This window comes from Falco rusticolus, chromosome 13 (genome assembly GCF_015220075.1).
Source record: "Falco rusticolus isolate bFalRus1 chromosome 13, bFalRus1.pri, whole genome shotgun sequence".
NCBI classification, from domain to species: Eukaryota; Metazoa; Chordata; class Aves; order Falconiformes; family Falconidae; genus Falco; species Falco rusticolus.
This window is the reverse complement of record NC_051199.1, coordinates 20,328,690-20,344,534: the sequence shown is the minus strand read 5'-3', so window position 1 is coordinate 20,344,534 and position 15,845 is coordinate 20,328,690. Positions and strand designations below refer to the sequence as shown.

At 42.5% G+C, this 15,845-nt stretch overlaps 1 protein-coding gene across 7 annotated transcripts in view; it reads right to left on the bottom strand.

The window, feature by feature from the left end:
* The window catches only part of MCF2L2 (MCF.2 cell line derived transforming sequence-like 2), a 181,150-nt gene that overhangs the window by 147,680 nt on the left and 17,625 nt on the right, over positions 1-15,845 (bottom strand). For 2 of the 7 annotated variants that reach the window (XM_037406987.1, XM_037406988.1), the window contains exon 1: positions 10,965-11,306. The exons of 1 other annotated variant lie outside the window; for it this stretch is intronic. In XM_037406987.1, coding sequence (XP_037262884.1) covers positions 10,965-11,106 — 142 coding nt within the window. In that variant the 5' untranslated portion in view covers positions 11,107-11,306. Of the gene's footprint in view, positions 1-10,964; positions 11,307-15,845 lie in introns of those variants that run through there. 4 more of the 7 variants (XM_037406991.1, XM_037406990.1, XM_037406992.1 and 1 more) reach the window with 3 other exon arrangements.

Sequence of the window (15,845 nt, the reverse complement as noted above, 5' to 3'; positions counted from 1 at the left end):
TCTGATCCCTTGAGAAGGGACCATGGTGTGGATGGAATTGCCTTGCAAGCTTTCCCAAACAATGCCCATGAAAGAAAGAAAGGTTAGAAATGCACACCTTGCTCTGAAAACCTCAAAAACCTGTGATCCTCAGTGTCTACCTGGGCAGAAGTTGACCTACTGCCTGATGTGATCTTCTACTGCACAGAAGATCTGAAGTTTTCTCCTTTTGTTATGCTAAGTTGCAATCAGTATTTCCAAAGCATTCTGTGCAGCCTAATGAAGGATGTACAGCTTTACCTGAGCTTTGCTCTGCAGGGACATGAAACATTTATTCCAATTTTAAGTCTTTCAGCAATGATTGCTCAAATTACTTTGGATCACTGCATTTTTCAGTTCATCTCATTCACTACATTTGATGTTAACGTTTAACATAAAATACAGGAGTGGAGAAGTCACAGATTGAAAAGACCTGTTTAGTGGTTGTGTTCTCCCATGCTCCAGCAGCAGTTACTGACTTAATTTAAAAGTTGTTATAGGTAGGCATAGCATCCATTAGGAACCTACTGTGGCTGATTTGGACGGGGGTGAAGGGAAAGCTGTTTATATCAAACAACTGAAATCACGTCTTCCCAACTGGAAATCCCCTCACTTTCAATTTCTTGGGTAGGTATATTGGGCCACTTCGGTAACTGGAAAATCTTACCACTCTAAAGATGTAAACCCATTAACATACACCTGTGCTTGAAGTTTACTCAACGAACAATTCAAGAGAGGCTCAGCGGCGACCTCCAAAGGAGATGTTTGAATACTGACCAAGTAACAAGGCAGGGACTACACAGACAGGCAGGCATCGAGGCAGCAGAGACACGGGAGAGTAATTCCCAGATATTTGCGGGTCAACGTTGCCACTGCATAAAGAGACATTTCTTCTAGCTTACACTCAAGATCACACCAGCCATTAGCAATCTGCAAGGACTTTTCAAGGACTTGCTTGCAGTGGCTTTCAAGTCAGAGAGTCCAGCATGCTCCTTCACAGTGGAAGTGCAAGTGAACCACAGGTTTTTTTAATCCAAACCTGAACTTCACCCAGGCTTTACATCCAGGCATTCAGGTGCTTGCTAATTCAGCAGACCCCTCAGGCATGTGTGTAAGGCAAAGTTAAGTTTATGTGCAGCTGCACAGAAACTGGAGGACATGTACATATGCTTGGAGTACTGTTTGTTAAACGTTTTAACTATGTATTCATCTAAATCTAAAATGATAGTAGATGGCCAGGAAGTTCAGATACAGAATTAAAATCTGAGTCCAGGGAATTCTGAGTCGGAAGTAGCAAAGTTGACATTTCTCAATCAGGCCTATTTATAGCTTAAAACTCAATTATCCACTTCTGTGTCAAATTGGCAAGCAGGCTGTTACCAACCCAGGCAGGATGGGTCCCTGCGCTTTTATATGCAGTGCTGGTACTGCTAACATGCACCCGCTACGGTTTATTTCAACTTTCTAATCCAGCTTCAAAAGATTTTGGTATAGACTTCCTTGAGTGAACAAACACATATTGCCACTTTTTCCATTTAACCACTTCTTGAAAACCAGTCTTTTGATGTTCTTGTTTGGCTGGGGGTTTTTTGGTTTGTTTTTAAAGAAAGTGTCTTAAAATTGACAGGTGAAAAAAGTCTCTCTCCTACGTAAGTAAAGTAGAACAAGTGAAAATAAGCCAGTGTTTTGATTGACTGTTTATACGTTCTACAAAAACATATTGGTGTGTACAAATTTATATCTAGAGTCACACAATGGATTTTGACAACTACTTATTGTCAGAATGTTCCATACATTTATGCACACATCTGAGAATCCTTGATTAATAATCCCCATAAAAGCTAAATTGCACAAAACAATATAAAATTCTTAAAGCATTACTCTCAGGGTTTGGTTTAGGTGACTTCATATTCCATCCTGTTAGACTTTTTATAATATTCCTGTAAAATCATAAGATATAGATATGAAATTATTAACAAATCTTCATTATACATTATGAACTATCTATAATTAAAGCGATAAAGAAACACACTATACTCAGCAAATCATTTTTTGTTAGACAGATATTGCTTGATTTCACTGAGCATACACTGCAGTATTAGAGGGGGGATGTTATATCCTGCTTTCTATAAAACAGAAGCTTCCCTAATAAAAAGGCATTAAAGGCCAAGGTCTAATCTCAGCATCACCTTCGAGATATTAATCCAGATTTACAGCACCATGGCACAGCCCCTTTGCCTAGTTCCTCAGTAGTAAAAACTTCTTCATGGTTTCTAATTTTTGCCAGAGAAAAGTTAATTCATCTTCTTCCCAAAAATCTGTGCTTCACAACAATGCTGGATTGCTAGAGCATAAATTCCTGCTCAGAGAACACAATGCAACAAAAGAAGGTTTCACATTTCCACATTGTCATCTTAAAATCCATCATGAATAACAAAAACCGCATGTGCCAAACTGCAAGGCTAAAATACATTCACTACAATACCCTGACAGTAAGCTAATCAAGAGACATGGCAGACTGTATGGCAGGCTTCGTTCCTTCCTCCCCAGAGCTTGCCAGTAGTTTTACAGCTGAAACAATTATCTTCGAAAAATTATAGCCACTGGCTCTGCTCCAAACTATTGCATCCAGCAAAATCATTTCAGAGCCTATTCATGTAATTTTTGAGTGACCACTCTGCTCCAGAGCTGAAGGACTGTTTTCTTGCTCACTCCTGAACAGAGGCCAGTTAGCTCAAAAATATTTCCCTGGTTACTGCCATTGGAGGCAATGAGCCATAGCAGCCATCACTGTTGCCAGTAGCACTCTGAATATATATCTCAGTAAAAGGACAAATACTGCTCACAGCCAACCTCTCTGCCTGAGGAGCCCCAGCCACCCCCCCAGCTGCCTTCTCCAAGCTGTCTCCACCATCTCAGTTCAAATGCCCGTTACAAAAAGCAACGGAAACACACTGCAAGGCATGACACCTCCCCTTTAGACCCACACACACTCACAAGCATGTGCCCTCCTATGTGTCACAGGCTGGCTTCTCTGCAGTCTAGCTGTGGTAATGAGTTTGCAAGAGGCAGAGGGGAGGGATGGAGGAAGGCAGCCTTCTGTGGAAGCAGTCCTGGATCTAACCAACGGTGCACCAAAGAGCTGACGCTCTCCCAGAGGGGACTGCACAAATTGCTTAGTAACTGCTTCAGTGCAGACCACAGTGGAGACCTCTGACACACATCATACCCAGAATTTAACCCTCCCCAGCTCCCTCCCAGGCAGCATTCCACTTGGACCCTTAGCCACTTCGGAGGCGTTCACAGCTTAGCACAGAGGTACATCCTAACAAGAGACAAAACAGATTCACTTGCTCAGACAAAGGCATGGAAAAGGCTCTCATTAAAGTAACTTCAAATAGTAGAGTATTCAAGGCCAAGGGAAACCAACAGCACTGCTCTGAATAGCTGTCTTGGAGTACTATCCCAAAGGCACACCCACACGCCAAAGCATAGTACTGTTATTTAAAGACAAAGGAGAAGACTGCACAAGACCTATGAATTTGGTTGGAAACAGAACAACAGCTCTTGAACAGGAGATAATCTGTTCTTCAGGACACAAGTTTGCACAGTGCACAAAAGGAGTACACATGTACTTTCACATTGGCATGCCACTGGTAACAGGGCACCTATAGCTGTCTGAAGCAATACTGGGTCACCACTTCAGCATTAGGTTTGTTGATAAAATTGTCCCTTTAATACCACAAACCCTAGTAGCTCAGTAACTTTAGATACAAGTCATTCTTTACCTAGGGTACACTCAGGGCAGCTGTCCTCTACTAGATATGATGTAGCAGTAACATCGTGCTTCTTCTCCATGTCCTGCCATCAGTCAGGCTCAAAAAAAGACAAGGGTAATTAATTTTATAGATAGGGAAACTGAGGCATGGGGAGAGGTATTCAGGTCACCAGCCAGCCTCAGTTGCCCCCTGCCTGTAAAATGAGGAGCCCAAAGTTGTCTATACAGACAGGCTATTGGAGTGGATCCGTCTTAAGGATCACACAACCAGTGTTTCCATCCTTCCCCTATCAGCCAACCAACACAAACCATCACAGTGTTTATAGTACAGCATGAGAAAACTAACAGAATTTTATATGTAGTTACAGATAAATGCCAAATCAAAATAGAGCATCACCATGCTAGGTATGAGGTAAGTATGAAACCTTAAGACACCTGTAGGGTTACAGACAGGTACTACTAGGGGGATAAAGGTGGACTACAAGAGCAGCAAGATGCACAGTATGTTTTTACATTGCATTTTCTTTCCCCAGCCTCTCTTAAACTGCATGCTAACCACATGAATTTACCAGCTGTAGTGAGTGTGTAATGTTACTCTCTGCTGCCTGTACTGATATAAACTTTCACATATAACCAATTTACAATCAAAATCTGTCTCACACTGTAGATGTGTTTTGCTCTCAGGTGGGGATGCTGTGGGTGGAAGATTCACCTCCACCTCTGTTTGGACAGTTAAACAGCCTCGTTACGCACCGAGACCCAGCTCATCTCCTGTGGGAGCCCCAGCTCACAGCAGAGTTCCCCAGCCAAGGTCAGTGTAGTGCACTGCCCTCTCCGGGCAGCATTCACAACCTGCCTGCGGAGACTCATCCACTCTAGCAGCAGAGGTGGAAGAAGCTCCAAAGCGTTATGGACAAGTGTCACATCAGCATAAGCAGTTGATAAATGCACCAGATTACACTCTGAAAAAGTCATTTTAATCCTCTGTGTAGAGATGCTGTACAAGTAGCAGATCCAGCTGTGGAGTTAGAAGACTAAACACTACCCTGCAAGTGAACGTAGATCACTAACTTTATGCTGGGTTCCCGAGATAGAGAGAGGAATGAACTCACCATAGAAGAGGCACCAAGAAATTCCTCTCAGTCCACTACATGCTCAAAGGAAAGCTCATCAGGCAGCACTTCCAGTTTCATAAACTAGATTTACAAGTTTTAGACATTTTTCATTTGCATGATTAGTAAAGGTAATTTCAGTGTGCATCTGTAAAATGTCTTTGCCAAGCTGAAAAGGCTTAATTGTGCCACTCTCAGTAGAACAATATTTGTACTAGTCAAATATTACCCCATCAGCATACAGCATAATGAATAGACTAATGCTGAAGTTTCAGATTTCATTACTGGTAAGCATCTGCAGTACATATGGAAGTTTACTTAAAAAAAATAAACCCCCCTGATCTTCAGCTGCTATAACACACCCCAGTTCCATTGAAATAACTTGCACCACTCAAGCATCTGCCCCCACAGGTTTGTGTGTTCACACCTATGGGTATGGGTCCCAACCGATGACAAGGAATGGCTCATACCCAAGTGCCTCTAACCCAGAGATCTTCCTCCCAGATTCTTCCACTGCAGGACCAGGGGGGGCCGCTAGGTTCATTGTGTTTGACTTGTTGAACACACAAGAAGTTCACAGAAATTGGATTAAACTAGCATTTAGCTCTTTAATCTTATGTTAAAGACTCCAGGCAACTGCAAATCCTCTGTTTCCCCTACAGCTGGCGTAACACAAAGAAATTGGCTTCAGTTTCAAAGTTCTCACTTTAATTTCCATCTTATTGTGGTTTTGACTTAAAAAATTGTTAGTTGCCCCCAATTTCATCCTTTCTCTGGCAGATCTCCCTTCTTGAGTCTAGTGGCAAAGGAAAAAATGGAACAAAGTATCCCATTCCTTTACCTCTTTACATCTCACCTCAGCTTTTCCCCAATGCTAGCAGAGGATGACCTTACTAGTTAACAGTATCCTCGTTTCATAATCAGATCTTTAGTCATGTAGACCCTGGCTCCTCAGAGGCCCCTACAGCAGCACACTGTATCAAGGTGGTGACTCAAGAGTTTAGACAAATTGCCTGAATTCAGCAATGCCCAATTTAATGACTCACAGGAAAAGGTTCTGCATATGAATAAAGTGATGTCTCTGTGGAGAACAGAGCTGCTGACACATCCTGGCTTAGAAAGAGGGGGGTGGGGGGGTGGGGAAGTGTTTGGTCAATAATTCTTGTCTGTTGTAAAAGCCTGGATGACTTTTTTGCTTGCCCTTGAGAAATGGAATGAACTAATGGTATCAGAAATCTGTGCAACAAGACATTTGGCATAGCCCAAGTATTCATATAGGAGACTGGGCTGCTACAAACAAGCTTTAGTTATCATTCTTTTATACTTCAGCATGAGTAATTCTGCTAGATAACATCCAGGTGGTGAAGGAGGAGAGTCCATGGCTCTGAAACCTCACTGGGCAGGCTAATCCACAGCAGGACGCAGATAAGGAAGCAGCACAATTTGTACACAACATACTAGCACAGCAGAATTGGATCTTTAAGTGGGGCTTAAAGGAGCAGAACTGGCTGAAATTGGACAATAAGCTCTGTGAGCATAACCAGGAAGAGCTCTGCACAGATCCTCTCCAACCTCCCTGTACATTCCACTGAAATCTTCTCCCCAGTTTACACTGCAATTTAGGCAATACAAAAAAAGCAAACTGAGCTATTATCTTGTGGTAATAAGTCCCACAAGTTAACAAAACATTACCAATTACAGCAATCTGTCTATCTGTGTTTAATGCTTTTCCATTTCACCAAGTTGTTTCTTATTCTTTTGTCGTGGGAGGAAGGGAAAAACATAAATACCCAGAAGGCCTCTGCTATAACTTGCCCTCTGAGAATTTGTTCTCTTGATCTTCTCAGTACTACTTATCTCTCAAAACTAATTTTAAATGGAAATCAAGCTATGCTTTCCCTATTTTCATCACCATTTTCTAGACTTTTCTGATTAGGTCAACAGGGTTTAGTATAGCTCAATAGCAGCAGACCAGGCTGCATATCAATGGGAACAGGTGAAAAGAGACAGAAGCATCTAAGATAAGGATCTTTTCTTAGAAAAACCTCTATGGAAAACAGTATATCTTATTTTAGCTATTTTCTTTGCAGTGAGAGCCAGATTAAAGTTATCCCAGGTTCCCTAGGTAGCATTTTACATTAAAGAGAATAGATATTGAATGCAAATACAAGAAAAATTGAGCTATGCACAAGGAGGCACTGTGACTGAGTCTCAAGGGGTTTAGAAATACCTTCTACTTACACTGAGGATTTCAGTCTTTCATGCAACAGTCACTTTCCCCAGTAACCAGCACCTTTATGGTAAGGTCAGCATTTCTCATTTATTTCAGTATTGAAGGTGGAGAAGCTCCAAGAAGTCCAATAAATTCCAGCCTGAACTCATTCAGCTGGGATTTCCTTCCCAAGATAACACTATAAATCCTTAACTGCTCTAAAACCATTTCCAATACTTAGTCCCTTCTTCTCCCTGAACAGATAGATCTGAAAAACCGCTTTTCTTTTCCAGCAGTAAGAGAGACACAGCAGCAGAACTGAGAACAAGCAGCCATGATTACTGGGCAGACCGAACTGCGGCATGCCTCTGTCCTATGGAAGAACAAAATCAGTACTCTGTCAGTACAAGAGGCATGTCCCCATTTTACTGGCAAGGAGAGTCTTGCCTGGTTTTGCAGCAACAGCAAAATCCTGAAGAGCCTCAGCAATGAGCTGCATTCTCCTTAGTATCTGCAGATTCATTACCCTGGTTTATGCAGCCACCAGCCTTGAGCACAGATGAAAAACACACATTTATTCATTTTAAAATATATAATCTGCATGCAGCCTCAAGCTCCACAGCATGCAAAAATACAGTCTAACCAGCCAATGCTCATCCATCCATGTAAAGCCCCAGTAGATGTGTGGTCCCACTGGAGGACACGAGCATCACAACAAGGCAGACTAATTAAAAGCATCTGGGGACAGAGGGGGCCAGTTCAGCAGGCAGTGTCCTCAAGCATAAAAGATTTTAACCAGCAATTGGGTAACATGAATAGTCATGTCAGTGCTGAAAAGGTACATGAGCCACTGTACAAAAAACGATGCATTTCATGACAAGAGGCTAAGCTTTGCTTTCAGCTTCAGTGTCTCTTTTGTGAGGAACTGAAAGGGCTACTACAAGAAGGATCAACTCTGGACTGGAGTCCCTGCCACATTTCTTGCCTGGCTTTCTGGGGGCTCTTTCCCCTCACATGTCAGTTATAGCACCTTGGAGCTGCAGCTCCCAGGGAAAGTCTCAAGGTCATACACTAGTACTCAAAATAGCACCATTTGTACATTAGACCACAGAGGGGACTTCAGCACCCATAGGCCAGCTCATACAGCAAGGTCCTTCCTCTGGCTGTTACAGGGAAGCAGGGCTGTGGAGCTCTGAGCAGACATCACATGGCCATAGCATAGGGAGACCATCCTTCAAACTGGCCCCCCACAGCAGCACTTCCTTTCCATAAGCATTCACTATTTTCACCTCTTTACGTGAACAAAAAGCTACAACCACACTTTCAAATGCTCACCAAAACAAATAACATTGATTCCAAGGAAGCTTTGAACTTGCATGATCCAGGAGCTGGATTAGCTTGGCACAGCATTGTTTGCTATGGGGTACTGCTGATGGCAGGTAGGTTACCTGCGGGTCACTGCAGGCCTGACCACAACCACATGGTCTCTATTGCTGCTGTAGTTACCTGGGTGCCTTCCATCTCTTCTCATTACAATATTTAGTACAAGAGATAAAATTGCCACAGAATATTCACAGGGCTCCATAGATGTGGCCTGTATGTGAAAAATGCTTCATACTTTGGAGCGCCTGAAGTACTGAGTAAGCACTAGCCAATTAGTCCTTAACAATGCTCCAGTTAGGTCTTTACATTGCACAAAGCGTACCCCTAAGGGAGAGTCAAGTCAGAACATGCCACAGAGATCCTGCATTGGCCACTATGTTTAGACAGAGCCAGCCTGAGAAAGAGGCACACATCCACCCCTGGAGCTTGTCAATGAATTTTTGCTAGTAACAAAGGGCTAGCAAGATGGGGCAGATAAAGTTCAAGTCCTCCAGGACAGACCATTTTTCTTTCCCTGTGTTTAAGCAACACCTAATGCAAAGGGAAACTGGTCTAAGCTTCAAATGATAGTCATAGCTACATCACCAGGATCCAATATTTATGGAGGCGGGTAATTCCCACTTCTTCCACCTCACAGATCAGAAAATTATGGCCAAAACAACACAAGAGATGAGTACAGAGTCAGTTCAAAGCAGGAGAAAAGAACCCAGGCAGTGGTGGTGGTATAAATTCCTGTGCCACCTTGCCAGCTCCTTAGCCCCCTTCTAACATCATCACCGCATGCAGAGCTGTCACTGGTGTATTCTCACAGAACACAGCTCTGATGCACGCAAGCTGAAGGAACTTGACCCCAACAATAACCTAACTTCTGCCCCTTCTGCAGCCTCATTCGTCCAAATTTAAAACACACACAGCAAAGATGCTTTCTGCCTTACAAAATGGCAACAGGCTCAGACCGATTTGACACACTGTTCTCTAGCAGAAAATTTTTTTCCAAAGGATTTCCGCCCATAATACTATGCCAGGTCATCTCTCAACAGGAGAAGCAGGGACAGAGTTTCCCTGGGAACAGTAACCATGGCAAAGCTCTTCCTAGTGTCTTCCCTTCCCTACCTACAGGAAGAAAAAGAACAGCAGATGCCTGAGCTCTGCCTCCAGCAGGCCCACAGGCCCCCAAAGCCGTGAGCAACCTGGAAGCACCTGATCAAAGAGTCAGGAAGGAACTTCAATTAATTCTGTTCTCTCTTGTACTCAGATACCAGATATTTCTGCCATGCTACACAACTCTGAATGCCTCGTTACAAAGACTGGAACTGGAAACATTAGAGTTACTGAAAGGTCAGCCAAATACAACACCACATAGGTAGGCACTGAGCCCAAAAATCAGCACGGGTAGATGGCCAACAGAAGCAGAGGTACAATGGACTGGCTTTGCAGTTTTCAAACCGTGGCATTGTGCATTAGAGCCCTATTAAAGAAAGCATCTGCAAATCCCAATTTGTAAGCAGTAGCTGCCAGCAGATGACCTGCTTCTGGTCCACCTCTTTTCTGCAGAATATTCTCGATTTACCAGATTGAAATGCAACTCTCTTATGATTTAATTGGCTCTTCAGCAAATAAACAATTCAACCTGAAAGTACAATCACATTGCATGCTTTCAGGGATCTTTTTGTCACATACTAGTGAACATGTTATGAAGTTCTGGATTTGAGGTTTGCTAAGTATTTATTCAAGTTAACAGAGCAAATAAAAAACCAAAGGGTTCCTTGATTAATCTTTCTCTCAAATGACACAGAAAAAGTGTTCTATGATTCAGCAATCTTGCTGTGTGACTGAACAGTCAACAGCCTAGATTTCAACTACCACCACTCCACTTCAGAGTTAACATGCAGTTAGCACAAATTGCCAGGACACCAGCAACCCACTCAGAGTAGAATACTGCCCTGTACCCAGACTGACCCATGCAGAGCACAAAAAGCTTGATAGTCCAAGTTTGTCACGAGTAAAGTGAAACCAAAATCTTTACAGTGAAAAAGTTATCAACCTTCTACATCATAATTTAGGAGCACAGGATGACAGAGTCAGCTGGGTCATGAAACCCACTGCCCCAACTCCTTACATTCATTTCAAAAAAGTATTTTACATTCACATCAAATACCTGCTCCAGACATATACAGAAACCTCAGTGTCTAACACTCAAGCAAAATAAACATTTTTCAGAATGAGTCTAGCATTCATTTTAAACTCCTTCAGGTCAAATCACTGGAAATATTCCAGAAACATACAGCCAAGTAAAATGATGCACTTATACCTGAGTTAACATTCAAACCCAGCCAGCTGTCTTTATTTACCACTGACTCCTCAAAGCATTAGAAAAATAATCTTTTTGCAAATCTCCAAGGAATGCAATGCAGCTAACACTATGAGAAGATGCTATTTCTTTTAAAGATGCTGCACATACCTTTCTTTGTCATGCGTTCCAGTCTAATGCATCCTCCTATAAAATCATGATAAGATTTCATTTCTCCTTCTGTTATCCGGACGGCAGTGAAAGGTGGATTCCTGGGCACCTGTTGTCCACATTTCCGACATCGAGAAGCCATTGCCACAGCTCAGGAGACTCTTGCCAGGAACCTGCTCTCTTGGTTTGCTGGAATCCAGCCTGATTCTTCAGCCGTCAGTCCAGGCTGGTGACTTTATCCCACTTAGTTCATTCAAGGTCACCCTTGCCAGCAGGATGTTCGCCATTGCAATTGGCTAAGGCTTTTATAGGCTTACTGACTGCGTTTGTTTCTCCCTCCTTGCTTTCAATATCAGTTTACTTTATTCTCTCATTCAGAATGAAAGCTGTGAACCTCAGCACAGCCCATGGCCTGAATGACTTCCTTATCATTAATTTAAAGCTATCTTATAAGCAGCAATGAAGAGAGAAGATCCCAGAAGCATGTTGCAAGATCACAGAATGTCTCTTAAAGAGCATGCCGGATATATTCACAAAGAATTTTTCTTTAAGAAACGGTTTTTCTTCATAGGTTTTGGTCCCTTTCAGGCTTATGATTTTATGATTCTTCATCACCGAGATGATTTTTTTTACTTCTGCATTTCAGCTTGGACAGTACAAGGAGACTGCTCTGCAGAGCTGCTCAACCAATTACTCATATGTCTGGCGGCAGTTACTGGGAGGCTGCAACTGTACAGAAAAGCCCTCTGCTGCTGTGCACGGTCCCTGCTCATAAGATCTGATAATCTAAATGAACACAGTAGCAAATAGAAGACAGAAGAAAAACACTGCTGTCAGACATGCTCTGCTAGCTGTGCAACCCCTCACCCAGTTTATTTTTTTTTAAAAAAAAAGAAGTTTGATCCATCAGTTTGACACCAAAATGAGAGACTTGAAACATATGTTTAGAAATTTCCCTTTGAAGGGGCTTTTTCACCTTTGAATAATTACTATAATACAACTCACTGATCAGAGAGTCTTGGGAAGAAACTAGCACTGGGGAACTGAGTGCAGGGAGCACTCAATCCTGATGCAGTGAAATAAAAAGGAGCCTTCCCTGGGGTCAGGAGGGGACTGCACAGGAGATGCAAGAACAGGCACAAGGTCAGTACTGGTGACAGGGCAAAGAATACAATGAGAACTTAATAAATCAGGGCTGAGCTGCAACCCAGAGCTCAACTGCAGGGACTTGAGCACAGAACAAGCTTCCTCCAAGGATCTTAAACAGAGGCCAGGAGAACCTTTGCCTCCCTCTGCTTCAGTCGCTACCACCTGTTGGCACTTTACATAGCTGCATCCAGTGTCCTTCAGCTCATGGCCCTCTCAGACCATATCTGATAGCCCTAGACATGGAGTGGGAAAGGAGAAGCCTAACTAATACAAATCAGAGACTAAACTTGAGGGAATAAAGATGCCCAGGAGAAAAAAAAACCTCACACAGTGCCATTACTAAAATGGTGAATAACTAAATAGACTGGCATGAATGCCTGAAGCATACAGAAGTCAATACCCTCCTACTTCCCCGTTCCACAATCTTCTGCAGCTTCTCCCCTGCCAGGTCCACTGCTCCTCAACCAGTGAGTTGTTCAAGCTTTCCAACGTGCACAAACTGACTACGGAGAAAAACAGCTACCAGACTTGAGGAGCAGGGAGTCTCAGAACCTCTCCTTTTGATGAAAGGAAACTATAAAGGGGATTTCCACTCTTAAATGAAAAGATTTGTGCTCCCTTCCACTCCAGCTTTGCTGCATGGCATAAAGCTGTCACCCTCCTGCTCTTTGCCAATACCCTACCTGCTAAGTGAGGACAATGATGTACTGAGCTGTTGGGTGGCCTGATTCATTAGCATTTGTAAAATATTTATTAGAGCTTCCATACAGAAATCCCCAGGGGACTGAAATATTTTACAGATAAGGAGAACAGTGGTACAGAAGGCAAAATTAATTTGTAGAAAACTGTCATCCTGAGATAAGAAAACTAGAAACACAACCCAGCAGTTTTATCTGAAAGCCTTTCTTCCATCCTCTTTTCTTTCGTTACAGGGCCTCAAGGTGTCCTTCCATATACAGGCAAACACGATGTACCTTGGAAAATAAGCTTTTCTGACAACACGTTCATGTGTATGTCTGAAACAGAATAACTGCACTTCGACCTTGCCCTTATATAAAAATACAATGAGGGAGAATCCAGCATTTGTGGCAATACACTTCTGTTTGCCATCCTCCCTCCTTGTGTACACTGTTCCCACTGGTGTCCACATGGCTTCACAACAGGAGGATCTATGAGACACTCTGTTCCAAGGCAGGGAGATTTGATGCTGAAAGTGGGACAAGAAGATATCTGCCCTAGGTGTGAACTTTTGAAGCACAGGTAGCCACAGCACACACCAGGAAAACGATCTAAAAAACATCTTTCCTTAGGAAACACTGATGCATTACAACACTAAATACACATCTCTGATGCCTGGGGTACCATTGCCATCACCCAACTCCAAACAAAACCAAAAAAAGCTGACTGTAGCTGCTATGCATTTAGCAACCAGGCACATGATGTTTATTTCAAGGACTGAGTGCTGTGCTGCAAGAACTAGGATGGATGGACAGAAGGATCTGTTTCTTCTCCTGCAAGTTTCATTTCATTCACATTTCACAGGCAGCTGGGCTAGCTTCTCCTGACATATGGGAAACCTTTGACATGGGAGCACTAAGACCTGCACTGTTTCCTACCACACAAATTACCACTTCTGTACTGCACTGGATCTATCTGCACAGGAGCTACTGCAAGAGCTGGCTTGCAGGAACACTCATACATAATGTTACCAAACATGCACTCAGCACGGATAATAGATTCTTCACAATTTTCCTCTGTTAGTTAAAAGGTATCAGTCTGACTGGAAGCAAGTTATGCTCTTTGCATGCAGAAGATTGTAGTAGAGGGAGCAGGTACAGAAGATGGCGAGCATGCTTACTTGGGTCTTCTCCATAGATCACAGAACAGAAGGGGGTTACTTCCCTGCTGCTCCAGACAGCCACAGCAAAATGTTTGGAAAAGCTAAGGAAGAGGACATGTCCTACTCATGAATTGCCAGCATTGCCTAGCAACATCATCTGGGTTGGTCTGTCAATGAATAAGCAAGTAAATCCATGTAAGAAAATGTCATCACAAATTAAAAAACTCAAACCCAAAACCCAAACAAAAAACAACTAAACAAAAAATCCCAACTACCCAGATATCCCCAGAGATTCCATTAACCAAAACAAACTGAGAAACTAGAAACTAGTGCAGTTCCATTAGAAATGCCAGTTTACCTTGGAACTGGAGCTTGCTAGGAAGTGCTTGCTGTCATGACTGCATAGCCAGAGGACTGCCATAAATTTAAACTGATTTAACTAATTTGCCTTTAAGCCCTATACCTCTTTTCATGAAATAACATGCTTCTGCCTCAAAAAAGCAGCGCTCCAATGGCTGGTACCACATTAAGCATTAAACATGCAACACACACATTGGATCTCAATGGTGCTGGGCCCAATGGACATTATTTCTGGTGAAAAGAACTGAGTTTGGAAACAGCATTATGTGCTAAAGGAAATTGGGAGAGAAGTCTGCTTCTGCTGCATGTGTAAGTGAGGCAACAGAAAAAATACTCTAAAACACTCTCTGCAACTTACCCCCCCAGTCATTAAAACAATTGAGACGAAACAGACATAGCTTTTCCCATAGAGCCTTGTATGAACCATCAAAGTTCTTACACTTCATCAAACCAACAAGTAGATGTGACTGAAAAATTGCCTCTATCCACCAATGATTTAAAAAAAAAACCCACACACACAAAAGAAACCACCAAAAAAACCCCCAACCCAGTGAGATCATCAGGAGATACCTTATTTATTCATGAAGACTAGCAGCTCCCCTCACCTATATATAGTATTCTACAAGGCTGAGAAATAAGGAATCTAAATCCAATTACACTATTAAGGTTATGCACATGGAGGCTAAGAAAAATATCCATATTTCATTCTTGAAACCCCAGCTTCAATTTTCCTATTTTTTATGTGAAGTTCTATCTTAAGTTTGAAGTGTTCTTAGATAGCTGTGCTGAAACACACTAGTCCTTTTGCATATACCTTGGTGACCTTCTTTCTGCCTTTCCCACCACCCCGGTCACGAATCTGATAAGCCACAAGGCAGCTTGACAAAAAAGGTTTCTTTTCAGAGCACACTTAGTGCTGTTACAGGTTACATCCATTCCACTTTTCAGCTAGAGAATGGAAACGGGTCTTTTCTGTTAACTTCCATTGATTTTGTTCCAGCTAATAAAAAGCAGACCAGGACTCCCACTCCTTCCCCCTCCTTTTTTAATAAAGGGCTGCATCCCAGGCATTGTTTTAAGCCCCAAGGAGTTAAAGGAACTAGCAGAGGAATCTCTGCTCTTCAAATTACTTTTAGCATACAGCACCGTTGCAATTACAACATGCAGTTACTGCACTAGAAGGCACTAATTCCAGTGCCATATGGCTTCAGAATCTCATTACACTGATCTGCTTAAAGTGATTTCCTAACTGACAAGCAAAACAGTTTTGGTCATGTTCAGCAGCAGAAAACAAGAACTCTGCCACTGTTGGTGCACATTTACTCCCACACAAGCTGCCAAAAGCAGGAGTGAGTATAGCAAAGATCAGAAGACAACCTACCCCAAAAGAACTTCTGTTGCCATCTCAAAGCCCTGTAGGCATCCAGGGCTAATCAAGAACCATTACCATCATTATTTAAAAAAAAACTAAATAAGCACCAGTACCATCACTGCTGGATTGGAGAATCTGGGAGATCAGGAGATCAGTGGAA